Source organism: Struthio camelus, chromosome 5 (assembly GCF_040807025.1).
Source record: "Struthio camelus isolate bStrCam1 chromosome 5, bStrCam1.hap1, whole genome shotgun sequence".
Classification (NCBI taxonomy): domain Eukaryota; kingdom Metazoa; phylum Chordata; class Aves; order Struthioniformes; family Struthionidae; genus Struthio; species Struthio camelus.
In genome coordinates, this window is record NC_090946.1 from 46,729,236 (window position 1) to 46,741,819 (window position 12,584).

The 12,584-nt window shown below is 36.2% G+C and overlaps 1 protein-coding gene across 4 annotated transcripts in view; it reads right to left on the reverse strand.

Moving 5' to 3' along the window:
- Nucleotides 1–12,584, reverse strand: part of PALS1 (protein associated with LIN7 1, MAGUK p55 family member) — a 61,631-nt gene that overhangs the window by 22,009 nt on the left and 27,038 nt on the right. For all 4 annotated transcript variants that reach the window (XM_068946236.1, XM_068946232.1, XM_068946233.1 and 1 more), the window contains 2 exons: nt 9,432–9,945; nt 2,377–2,585 (listed from right to left, as the gene is read on the reverse strand). In XM_068946236.1, coding sequence (XP_068802337.1) covers nt 2,377–2,585; nt 9,432–9,798 — 576 coding nt within the window. In that variant the 5' untranslated portion in view covers nt 9,799–9,945. The remainder of the gene's footprint in view (nt 1–2,376; nt 2,586–9,431; nt 9,946–12,584) is intronic.

Genomic DNA, 12,584 nt, shown 5'->3' on the forward strand with positions numbered 1-12,584 from the left:
AATGAGCCTAAGATCTTCCATTGAGACAGCACTAAGAGAACACAGGATGCTGTGAATGGAAACCAGCTCAACCATTTCAGGATGCTGTTTAACATACTGCAAAATACAAGTAGCTTAAATATATCAGAAGCTGAATTACTGAGAATCCGTTAAGATCACATGTGGAAATTGGAATAGGCGTGCGCAACATACTGCCTTGTTAGGAATTTCAAGGCCAGAGAGCAAGAGTGGAACAGGGAAAGAGGAATAAAAAAAGACTGCAGGAATATGTTTGCCTTTTATGTAATAGTTTTCTGGGCGATAACAGAATTTGATAGGTTTAAAACAATTTTGGATTTAATTGTAAAGAAAGTATTTCTTCATGGAATGCTGTTAAGAGAGACAGCATTGGCTTTACACCACCTTGATTTTAGGATTTATGAAGCTAACAAAAAATGAAAACACAACAACACAACACATACATGGGGTTTGTTGGAAAGCAAGGGGTATAGAAGATAGCAGGGAGGAATATGAAACTGAAAACAGACCTGGAGTTCTGCTACACTAACAAGGCTTTGTTTGCTCTTCCACTACAGAATTCAGAGGATTTGGGCTTGCAAGAGTAATAGAGTTGGAAGGCATGTTTTCTTCTTGGAAGCTTCCCTTAAGCACCGAATAAGAGGACATCAAATCCATGAAGAAAAAAACCAGATTAGGAAAACCAGATTTCCTAATAGATGAAAATAAAGCCCTATATGTAAGTGGAGATTGAAGACTCTAGCTTGTATCGGAACAAAGCCCTGAACCAGGCCAGTGGAAGGCGTGTTTGTGAGGAAGTAGTTTACAAACAGAAGTTAACTGAAAAGGTCCCTTCAGTTCAGACATACAAATACTGAAGAAGTCTACTTACTCATCAGCCTGTAATAAACTAAAGGATGCTAAGTCAGAGGCAAGCTCATCTGGCTCAAAGGCAAAATATCCCCACTTGGTTTTGGCCCAATCTCATTGGCAAATCTAAGCAGGAAAATCTTGAGCTGCAGTTTAATCAGCACACTGTGCCTTTAGATAATATTTAAATAATGCCCCTCAAGAACCAGTAATGTCTTCTGAAAAAGATCTCCAAGCTTGCTATGAAGTTGTTTTCCTTAACTCACAAGGTCACAGTCTACAAGAAGGAAACAAGAAGAGGAGCAGATGTTGGGGGAAAAAAATTGCTTCTCATCAGGCAGAAAAAAGCTAGATAATAAAAAAAACACTGGAAATGTTTTTTCCAACTGGAAAAACAAAATTGGAGCGATAGGTCTCATAGCAGTTGAGGAACAGCCAGCTATTTACTGGCTTAGATACCCTAATTCAATATCTGAGCCAGTTCTAAGTAGTAAAGCCTGGTTCACTGCGTGCTAACTGCTAGAGCATTTACCCAGTCTCTGGATTTGGTTTTGCTGAACACTACGTTGTTACACTTAGGGTGATATTGGTATTCAAGCTAGCTAAAGTTAACAAACATGTATGTGTATTGAGGTGTAGCCTTACTTTACTGCAATAACCTTGGGCCATAGAGCATGGAAGACAAAGTTACTGAGCAAAACCATCAGAGGGTCCAGCCACACCTAGCTGCACGTGAGAACTCATACTGTTCACAGCAACTCATATCTGACAGGTTTTCTGTAAATTACTACTCCTGCTTATAAAGCTACGGGTATTCAGCTATATTCAAGCGAGTAAGTCTCAATGCAAATAATTAAGTTTTTGATTTTTTTTTTGAGTTAACATCTCATTGAAAAGATTAACATTAAAATCTCAAGTAAAACTCTAAAAGCATACCTCAGTAATTTCTAAAAGACATATTAGGTCTTATAAAAGAGCAGTCATCTGTCAGAGCACAAAATCAAATCTAATTTGATCATCACAGCAGTGATCAAAATACTGAAACAAAGTTCTAAGCGATCTAGCGCTCACTTTAAAGCAAAATGCTTACTTCCACAGTACAGTCTTATTTTCCGCAATGCCTTCCAATTTAGGAACCATGGCTCACTCACAGGAATGTCAGTGAATTGCAATTCAATTGCTGAATGCTTGAAATAAAGAATACTGGAGGTAGAGAGTTACGAATAACTGTTCTTCCTTCCTGCATCTGAACACAGTACCTTTCACATATTAAAAGTAATAATTTACTATTATTAGTACCTGTCTACCTGAACTAAAAAGGAAATTCTTACCCCCAAAACATTTCTGGTTACTATTCAGAAATCTGGAAAAACCAGATACAGCAATCAGTGACTAGTATAATCCATTTTATATGCAACATTCAGTAATTCAAACAAACTTGACAAGTAAAATATTTTAACAGCTATGATTATAGCTTTCAAATATATCAGAGATGCATACTGTACATACCTCTTGTGCTAGTTCTTGGGCATTGGAGATAAGAGGATATGGAGGGCTGGCTTTGTTCATGTGCACTGTAACAGCATTGTGTATCTTAAATGCATTCTGAAAATCAGTATTTTGAACAAGCTGTAAAATGAGAGAGATATCCTCTTGGCTCTGAGGGTCTACCAAAACGTGCTGGATATGCTTAAGAGAAGTTAATAGTTCTTCCACTTCTAGGTAGAAAATAACAAAATACAAATAAGATACCAGTTAATAAAGACTAGTAAGTACATACCGTTTAAATTAATGTTTATGCCATTTTAACCCTGTTCAGTTTTTAAATCAGCAACCATGCATACAAATTTTAGTTATCTATTATTCATTCTGAATTTTATTAGCAGAGCAGAATCAAAACAAGGACCACAAGAAAGTTTAAGCAGAAGAAATAAAAAGCTGATAGAACGTTTAAATTTAAGTTCCCTATCACAGCAACAGTTGTCCTACTCTGAAGGAAAGCACTGATACGTAAAAGACCCAATAATTGCAGCTCATGTATAACTGTGCAAGAGGGACTAATTTTGCAATATGAAAATAACTACTTTGCTAAACTATTCTTGACACACTGTATATTCACTAAGAGAGTGCTATTTCAAATACACCTTCCTATGTCTATGTGCCTTATAAGTATGTAATAGCTATATATAGCTTACCTATAGAACAAGTGTTAGATATGTAAACCAAAATCAATTTCTAAATGTAAAGTTATGAGCAACCTTATCGCATTAAAACAAAAAGGATAAGGATGAAAAAATCTCTACAATCAGAGTTCTGAAAGTCCTCTGTATCAGAGAACAGCCTGCATCTTTCACTTACTAGGTTATTAGTTCCACTTGGACCATAAAATATTTTAATAGCTGGTTTCTACATTTTTATAGACTACTATACATACACTACATTCTGGAATGTCAAAAGCTAACTTAATGCTCTAGGAGTGCTTTTTAAAGATGGTCAACTTACTTAGTTTTAAAACTAACCAGAATTTCTGCAAAATATATCACTTGTCATTTTTAAAAATTTAAGAAATTATATAAAACAAGGAATATGAAGCATGCCTATACATCTGTATAAACACAGGTTAAAAAAAATCCTCAAACAGACCAAATAAAAATAGTGGATATCTGAATATATAATATATATAATACATAATAGTGGAACCTGAATAATGTATGTATTCTCACACATTATCCCCCCCCCCCCAAAAAAAAAGTAATCAAACTTTCTCAACAGAACTATTCAGCCACAATAGGCTTTTCAGCAATCTTTTATTTCAGTAGGTTCAAGTCAGCTAGAATTCTGAATCCTCATAGCCTTTTAAAATGAAGACAGGAAATAATCCCAAAGTTTAAAACTTTCGGTTGATTTTGAGGTCAATCTCCCTTAATGTTATCAAACATCAGCTGTGAGAATAATTTCTCAGTTTCAGCAGCCATCTTCACTGTTCCATTATGAGCTAATCAAATAACATTAACTAAAACAGGAATGCCATCAAGACATCAGCTGAGTTAAATCACAATAGTTACGGATCTCTAACATGGAGACATTTTGTTGAGGAGTTTCATTTACCCATTTTTAACTCTGACTCATCAGTATACTTAACCCAAGGCCAGACTCAAGCCCATTGAGCATAAGATTAGGATGGCTGATCAAGGTGCAAAAGCCTAATAAAATATGCATGTCAATGAGGCTTAGTGTTTTAAATTTCAGAAAAAGCATTTCTAAATAAATGTTTTCATTTCAGGTTAGCCAGTCAGTCTTCTGCAAAACAAAAGGAAAAAAGACAATCCTGTAGAGCTATTATTGTTGCGTCTTACTGCAGGACAATTGCAAAAACACACCCCCAAACCATTCCACGCATAGCTAAAAGCATCCTCCCCACCACAGGTCAAAGGCTCCTCCCTGTAACCATCCAGAAAAAAGGCAGTGCAAAAGCTGCGCTGAAAGCTCAAACACAGGCTGTGCGTGATGTTCCATAGGGGAAATGCAGTACAGCTCAGAACATGCGAATTCAGCTCAGTGTCTCACCAGAAAACAGCAAACAAAATACACTTGCCACCACGCAGCGGCAAACAAAGTGTAGACAGGAGAGTAAAGAACAGTCTATAAGAATACTTGCTAAATAGGATGATGTCAACTGACCAATTTCTTACATAGTGGGTTATGCAGCTTACCAAAGCATCTCAGAAACTGCTTCTCCTGAGAGTGAGGCTATGTACTATTTTCATGCATAAAAAAAACAAAACAAAAAAACCCTTCTCCCCCCCCCCCACCCCAAACAAAACACCAAAAAATGCCCAAACAAAAAAATCTCATAGTGGATAGAAGTCAGAGGCTATTGTGCATAAACCTTCCACAAATACCTGTTTCAATAAAAAACAAAAAACAATACTGCCAAATTCTGCTATTTGTTACTGTTACCAGTTTCAAAGAACAGTGAGACATTAGAGGAGAACCTAACTTCTTCTACCATTCCCTTTTTTAAAGTCATATCTAAATTTTCTCCCAGCCACACACCTGAGAGTTGAAATACATACAAATATGTGTGTATATATATATATATGTAAACACAGATTTCGTTCTAACACATTTCATAGAAGATAAAAACATATCTATGGACATAGAAGGATGGACACCTATAATGAAAAGAAGTAATCTTCCTAGATGCCTCTACATATTCTCTCTTCAGCACTTTGCTGCTTCCATTTCTTTCTCGCCTTTTCCTACAAACCTACCACAGAGCTCTCCTCCCTATCTAATTCCCCTCTACAATAAACCTTCATCTGTGTTGAATGCAAGCGCCTTATACCAACTGACCCTCACACACAGACAAAGGAACAGCAAACAAACATCCTCCCTCAATCAAAGTTGTAAAAGAGAAATAACACTTGGATGGAGTGAAATTAAATATCCCCACAGAGGCAGAGAGTCATTTCCTAAGTCACTTATTCAATAAAAAAACTAAAACGTTAACATAGAAGTCTGACTTTACCGATGCCTAACTCTCTCTGGGGTTGCACTTCTGAATTCTAACTCAGATTAAATTAGAGCTAGCTACATTTATTTTTTTAAATAAATGCCAAGTAACAAAAGATAGGTATTTCCTATTGAAAGGGTTGTCTTGAAAGGGGAAAAAAGGAAAAAAAGTTCAATAAATGACTTACAAATTCGTATTTACTCACAGGAAAAGTGAGGGCTCTTTTGCAGACGTAGTCCCCCTTTAACCCCGATCAATCAGCCATTGACTATTTTGTTTTAAAAAGTCGTCTTTTACAAGAAATGTCGCAGCCTTTTTTCCATTAGACTATGAAAATGGCATGGAACGCGGCTGAGCGCTGTGTAATATATGTATTAATCAAAAGACTGGCAGGGGAAAAACACCCAACTGCAGAGGAGGACCCAGTCACAGTTTAACCTGTTAGATTAGCAGAGGAGGAAAAGGAAGTAGCTGCTTTTCATCACTTTAAACAAAAAAAAGTTCTGAACAGCAAATAAAGTATAACTGCCTTCACTATACGTCACCATCAATATATCAACTCCAAGTTCTTTTCAGCGTTCTCTACCTGCTGTGCTAGCACTAATGTTCCATATGCTGCTTGAATCGCAGTGCTAAAGTTTTCTGTTTTAATGGAGAACTTATAAATAACTTTTATTTGTAATCATGTATAGAACTTATTTATAAATAAGTTTGACCAAAGTGTAAATACAAAAAAGATGGGTTTTTTCCCCCCCTTCAAAGAAAGGAAAGTTTTCATTGTAGCCACAAACAAAAAGTTTATTTACTTGAAATGTCAGTTATTCATTTAACTAAGTTAACTGCATAAACTGAAAAGAACAAAATATTATCTGCATCTACCGAAAAGTCTACTGATGTGAAAAAGCAACTTAAACACACATGTTCCAGGTGCTCAGAAAGTTTCCATTAGGTCAGCTGTTTAAAACATGTCCTGTTTTGATAATAAACATGCCATTTAAACGTTTTAATTAAATGTCCTAATTTATTTTTATAAACAAAATCCAATTTGTTTAATCTAGTCTTTTCCTGCTGTTTTAAGCTAAAAAGATTAAAGGCTTGGCAATTGCCTTCCAAAGCAGACATCAGCACTTATGAAACAGTATTATTTTCAAAACTAAAATTAAAGGTGATCAGGTCAATATTCTTATTTTAGAGTATTCTTAAATTTTTTTACCAGAAACTCTTTAAGAATTAATAAAAGAGCAAAACTAATTTTTTTTTAAATCACTTAATTATGATAGTTCAACATCTTTTACATATTAACTAGAATTCACTAAACACTTGTCAAGGATTATTTAGGGTTTTCATAACAAAGCCTAGAGATTTGTGAAAGTGAGTAATAAGTCCCTCTGGCAGTAAAAGTAAAAGTGGAACGAGTCAGGAGCAATGCAGGTCAGAAATTCAATACAACCAAACAGCGAAAAGAGTGACACACTTCAGCTACTAACAATTATTTTTAGACAAAGTCATGAACTAACAAATCTCTTAGAAAACAAGTTGTATACACAAATTTTCAAAATTCTGGCCTCTCCAATTCAGTTATTCAACGTACTTTGGATTTCAAAAAGTCAATACATTATAATAGGTTTAGTCTGCCTTTATCCAAATTGTTACTGTACTAGCGTGATTTCCCTGTCAAACATTATTGTCTTCATACGCCTCTTACAACACCATGTCATGATTTTTTTGATTGAAATAGATGCCAGTGAAGCCCTAATTCAGCTCTCTAGCGCATATATATATATATATATATATTATAGTCTAATGTATTACTGAATCTCCTGCAACTCCTGGCTTCTTTAGCTTAAAGGACAGATCATATTCAATTAGCAGCTAGTCAATACTTTGTTCTGATCTATGTGCATACTTTTAGGTCTTATACACTGCAATTCAGCGTAGAGATAAAGACAGCATTAGTTTTCTCATTTTCATGATACCCAGACACTGAGATATTGAATAGCTTCAGGTTAAACATGCAATTTACTACTGTGTTTTTACAAATACGCGCTGACAGCGGAAAAAAGTGACAAGACTCAAGCTTATCATTACAAAAATAAGAAGTTTGTCCCAGTGTACACAGTCATCTATTCATTTTCTTTAAGATGCATCTTCTACCACATATTCTCCCCCTTGCTCTTTCCTAATTCATCTCTCCACATAAACTGCTATATCCGCGTATCTCGTGTTTTGTGCTTTTCCTCCTACAAATATCCTTATTCAGACAATCGTAGTTTCCATTCACACCATTTCTCCCCTTCTGGCTCAGCCAGACTTGGTTTCCTCCTTTCAACTTTTCACAAAAGCCTTCTGCTTTCTCTGACAAACTGTCAGCTTCCCCCACAGCCTGTTCCTCTTTCTTTCCCATACTGATAGATTTTAAAAATCATCTCTCCTCCTCACCGCAGCTCTCCACTGTGGTCTTCCCTGTTCAAACAGCTTCTGTCTACCCCTGCTCCTTACCAGTTCTCAAAACTGTCAGCCTGTTATTCCTCACTCCCATTTATTTCTTTCCTATCAGCTTCCATGCCTAACTTTTCTGCCTTTTCGTTTCCAACTAGCCCTCCCTCTCAGTTCTCAGCATCTCTGGTATGAAACCTAGTCTCATCTCTCTAACTCCAAGTGACTTGCTTTCCTCCCTTCTACAGTTCCAACTTCCAACTCCTTACTTAGCAAGTCTTTAGAGCTTTTAGCCATTATGGTTTAGCAACTTCCAGCAGAAGTAACTTCTACTGTCTGGTATTAATCTTTGAAATTCTCTTTACAGAAAGAACACAAAGCAGAAGATGCAAATTCCTTCATCCTTTTCCTATCCAACATCTAATTCCTCATAAAGTTAAGTACAGAATTTATCCATTATGAAGATATTCTCTTGGGCAGAAGTTGACAAGCCTTGCACTAAAATGAGGTACACCTGCCTTGTTCATAACTGACCCTGCTTTGAGCAGGAGGTTAGACTAGATGACCTCCTGATGTCCCTCTCACCCTGAAATTTTCCTAAAGAGGAATCTGTATAACATAAGGACTACCAAAGGTTAGTGAAGAGAGATGTACCTTTAGCAGAAAAGTTGCTAAGGCATACAAATACTAAAGAGAGAGACAGGGAGAGAGAAGGCAATTTGTTGGCTATTTTTTCACTCTGTTCTCAAATACTAGCCAGCAGGAAAGAACACAACAAGGATTTTAAGTATAATCTCTGCCCCTTAAAAAAAAAAAAAAGCAGCAGTATCGATCTTAAAACAGGAGGTACAGATTTGAAAAACTGAACTGGACTCTCAAATTCCCAGTGCCTCATTTTCACTCCAATGTCACACTGGATTTTAGATAACCCTTCTTCTTCAAGCAGAAGTGTTTAGAAACTTCTACTGAAGTTTAGTAAAAGGAATGACAATTACAAAATGAAGGACTTCAGAATCTCTCTTTTAAAATTACTAACTTATTTCAAATATTTTCATCAATGTCTATCTCCTCATTAACTATTTTGTATATACAAATAATGAAGACCTACTTGTCTTGGCTCTTGTCAATGCCAACACTTTAAGAGGAAAAGGCAAATGGTATTAGGCAACATTTGATAATGCAAGACAGCCAAGATATGAAGAAACCAACAGCATGCTTCACTTGCAAGTATTAAGCATCTTGAATTTAAAGGAGAGTAAGTGTTTACTCATTACTTACTCTGGTATGTGCTTCATCACACACAAAAATAGGTTGTACTTGCATAGTTTTCCCCACCCTAAGAGGATGGGGACATACTATGAATTTATTAGTGTTCTACAGGTTGCCTCACTGACTCCCAAATGGATCAGTTATTAAAAAGCCATTTGCTGAGACACACTGCCTGATACTATAGCTAAATGGGAAAAAGAAAAAAAAAAAAAAACAAATTCAAAAGGACCATAAGACTTCAAATCTGAATAGAATTGGCTAACATGGTTTTCAGTGGCCTAAAATAACATTAGTATTCAACCAAGTATTTTCTCTATTAGCATGTTCATTGTATTGTACCTACCTAGTGTCTTCACAGTACAATGAGGACTCTCCAAAATAATTCCTTCTTCTGTGTCAAATATTGGATTATCTATTCCAGTTTTAGGAGGGATTTGTGCCAGTTTCTTAAGCCTCATGGAAGCAGTAAGGTCCAGTTCTTGTTTCTTTCCCTCTTCTTCGCGTCTGCGCCTCATGTCCTCCTGCTGCTGACGAATTCGCTCAAGTTGAGCGCTCCGCCGCATGGGCATCATCCTGGAGCCCAAATCCCCTGGGCAATCAACAGCCATTTCTCTGTGCTTTTGAGGTTCCTCAGGACATGCAAGATCCACATTTTTTGCTTCACTGTCGGAATCTTCTGTGATATGTCCATTCATATGAGAAGTTGTCATGATTATTTGTAATTATGCCTATTCTCTTCAAACACAAATGCTGCTATAAGGCCAGTTTTCGTTATGATGTGGCATAAAATCCATTATAACTTCAAAAATACTTCCCTTCCATCACAAGACAGTTGAAGAAACATCCAGGTCGAAAATCTAGTGAAAGATATGCAAAAGAATTTACTGAATAACTGCATTCAGAAGCAAACATCTAAGAGTTCTTCAGGCCTCCACAAAAAGAACGCTGGGGCTTTTTCTCCACAGTCACATAGAGCTTCTTCCCCTAAGAACTACAACACCCACACAGATCTGATTAACACATTTTAGTAAACTTTATGTGCCAGTGTTAGAAAAAGAGTACCGTTAAAACTAATGCTAAAGTTCCTTGTATATCCAGGACAAAGCAGTAGAGATTTTGCACTTAAACAACTGCAAATCAGCATTTTTCTGAAGTCCCCGCTCAGTTTCAATTTATCCTTTCATTCTTAAAATTCCAACACAAACTACGCCTATGATCCTACAAACACTCAATGTGAACAACTCGTTATAAACAACATATTTACAAGAAGTTTGGCAAAGTTACATCCAAGTATAAATATCTGCACTTATTGTTTGTAAGTTACAGCATTTTCATGTAAACACTGCTTCCCAGATTTAAGAGAAGACAAATCTAGGGTACAGTTCTTCAAAAAGGAGCACTGAAACTGGAACAACTCTGAAACAAATCTGAAGGGTATAAAGTCCTGGGACACGGGTTGGAGAGTTCTGGTTAGTAACTACTCTTGCTGCTTTCTATAGATACACATTAAAGCACAAAGTACCAAATAGAAGGCGAAAAGTGTGTGTGTGCATGCGCGCGAACACGTATACATATTTGAGAATGAACAATAAATTTCCATAGTCAAGCAGTGACATTCCACTCTACTCCCTATTACGGTTTCACATGTCCTGATAAGTACAACCAGTCAACTCTTAAATATAAGACATAACGCAAGTGTCCTATAATACATTGCCTTTTCTTTCATTTTTCTGTATCACACGCCCATTGACACATTGTCTCCAATATGCACACTTAAAAGGACATAAAATTAATAGGTAGCTGTGCAAGGTAATCACAGTATTACCAACTACATTTACAATTTCTGAAGTTCCTTTTTAACAAGTTTCTTTTAGTTACGGATTGAAAGGGAATACTATAAACACCTCAAAGTTGTATTTTACAGAAACACAGGAAGCACCAAGACAAAAAATGAATTTTTCCTTTCTTAAACAGAATGTTTGCATTTGGAGGAGGAAGGCAAGGCTGCTGATGTAATTAAGCTGAAAATTAAATATCAAGAGTACAGTATTGGAGGAGCAGCAACAAAAACTCCTACACAAGTTCTTGCTAGTTTGCAATTCTAAGTACGTGCCGGTTTTCATCATAATAAAGAGTAGCCTACAAATACATACAACACTAAAACAGTTTTTTTCATTCACCTAGTCACTGCTACCAGTTAGTGTTGAGATCTTCCACAAAGTAAATATTTAAGTATTTCTATGGTAATGAAAGCTTCCTTCTTTCTCCCTTTAAAAGATACTCAACTGTTTTTCCAAATTCACGTACATGCAAAAATGATTTCAGTGCTCAATACTCCCACGTTCAGAAAACCAGGCAACAAAAAAACTCAAAAGCTGCACAGCAAACTGGGGCCTGTACAACTGTCCATTGTTGCCTAACTGAAAAAGAAAACATTCTAAAGAAAGTATCTAAGTTCTCTAAAGACATAGAACAAAGTTATTCAGAAAGGGTTTTACAGAAAGCACTGTATCAAAAAAGGGGTCTCTGAAACTCAGAGAAAGCCAGATGACAATTTGGCAAAATCATCCTCAGAAAAGGAGCGCCTTCTGTAAAGGTAACTTCATCATGTAGAATTACCCATTCCCCCCCCCAAAAAAGAAGTCTCATTGGTAGAACTGTGTCAAACAGTTTAACACCCGTTTATTCAGCACTAGTCTAACACTATCTAAGGATATCTAAAAAGTCAAATGCTATTTTAAAGATAACATCACATAACTTACATGTTAAGATTAAAAGTAAAGTATTTCATGCTCAAAGAAAAAGAATCTATACTTCATAAAATGAAGTTCCTGGCCACTATTCAATAACTGGTCAAAAACGTTTAAAGTGGGATTGGTTACATTTCCCCTCTCAACTACGAAAGTACTAGCTATCTAAGGGAAAGAGTTTGTTTTGAGGCTAAGTTAGAAGGACACAACAAAATGGATATATCTTTATACAGAATGAGAAGTTTTTAGGCTCCTTTAGCCTGCAAGTAAGCACTGAAGATCACAAAAAAAAAAAATCTGAGGTAACTGTTAATAATATTGCTTTTACTTTCAGGATAAGTGCTATGCAAGATGCAAAGAATATATAAATTCTTCACAGTAATTCAGACATTTAAGTGGTTTGTAACAATAGCTGCCCACATACAGCAAGATACAAGTTATTTAAGTCTGTTAAGTAAGAAACTGAAAGCTAGGGGAAGTTAGTAAAGTGTGTCTGCAGGAGAGTCCTAACAGCAATGTTCAGGAACCTAACATCAGGAAAATTTAGAAAGTCTTATTAACATTTTAAAGAGAAAGTGATTTCGATATCCCAGGAAAAGGGATGTCTCTAAGGCAAGAAACGGGCAGTGCGGATGAAATAATCATACCCAGAATACTGAAAGACGATATGAAAGACCACTTATCAGGCAGCCTATCATCTGAGGTTACCAAAAAACCCTAAAAAAAACAAAAAAACCCACCAAACA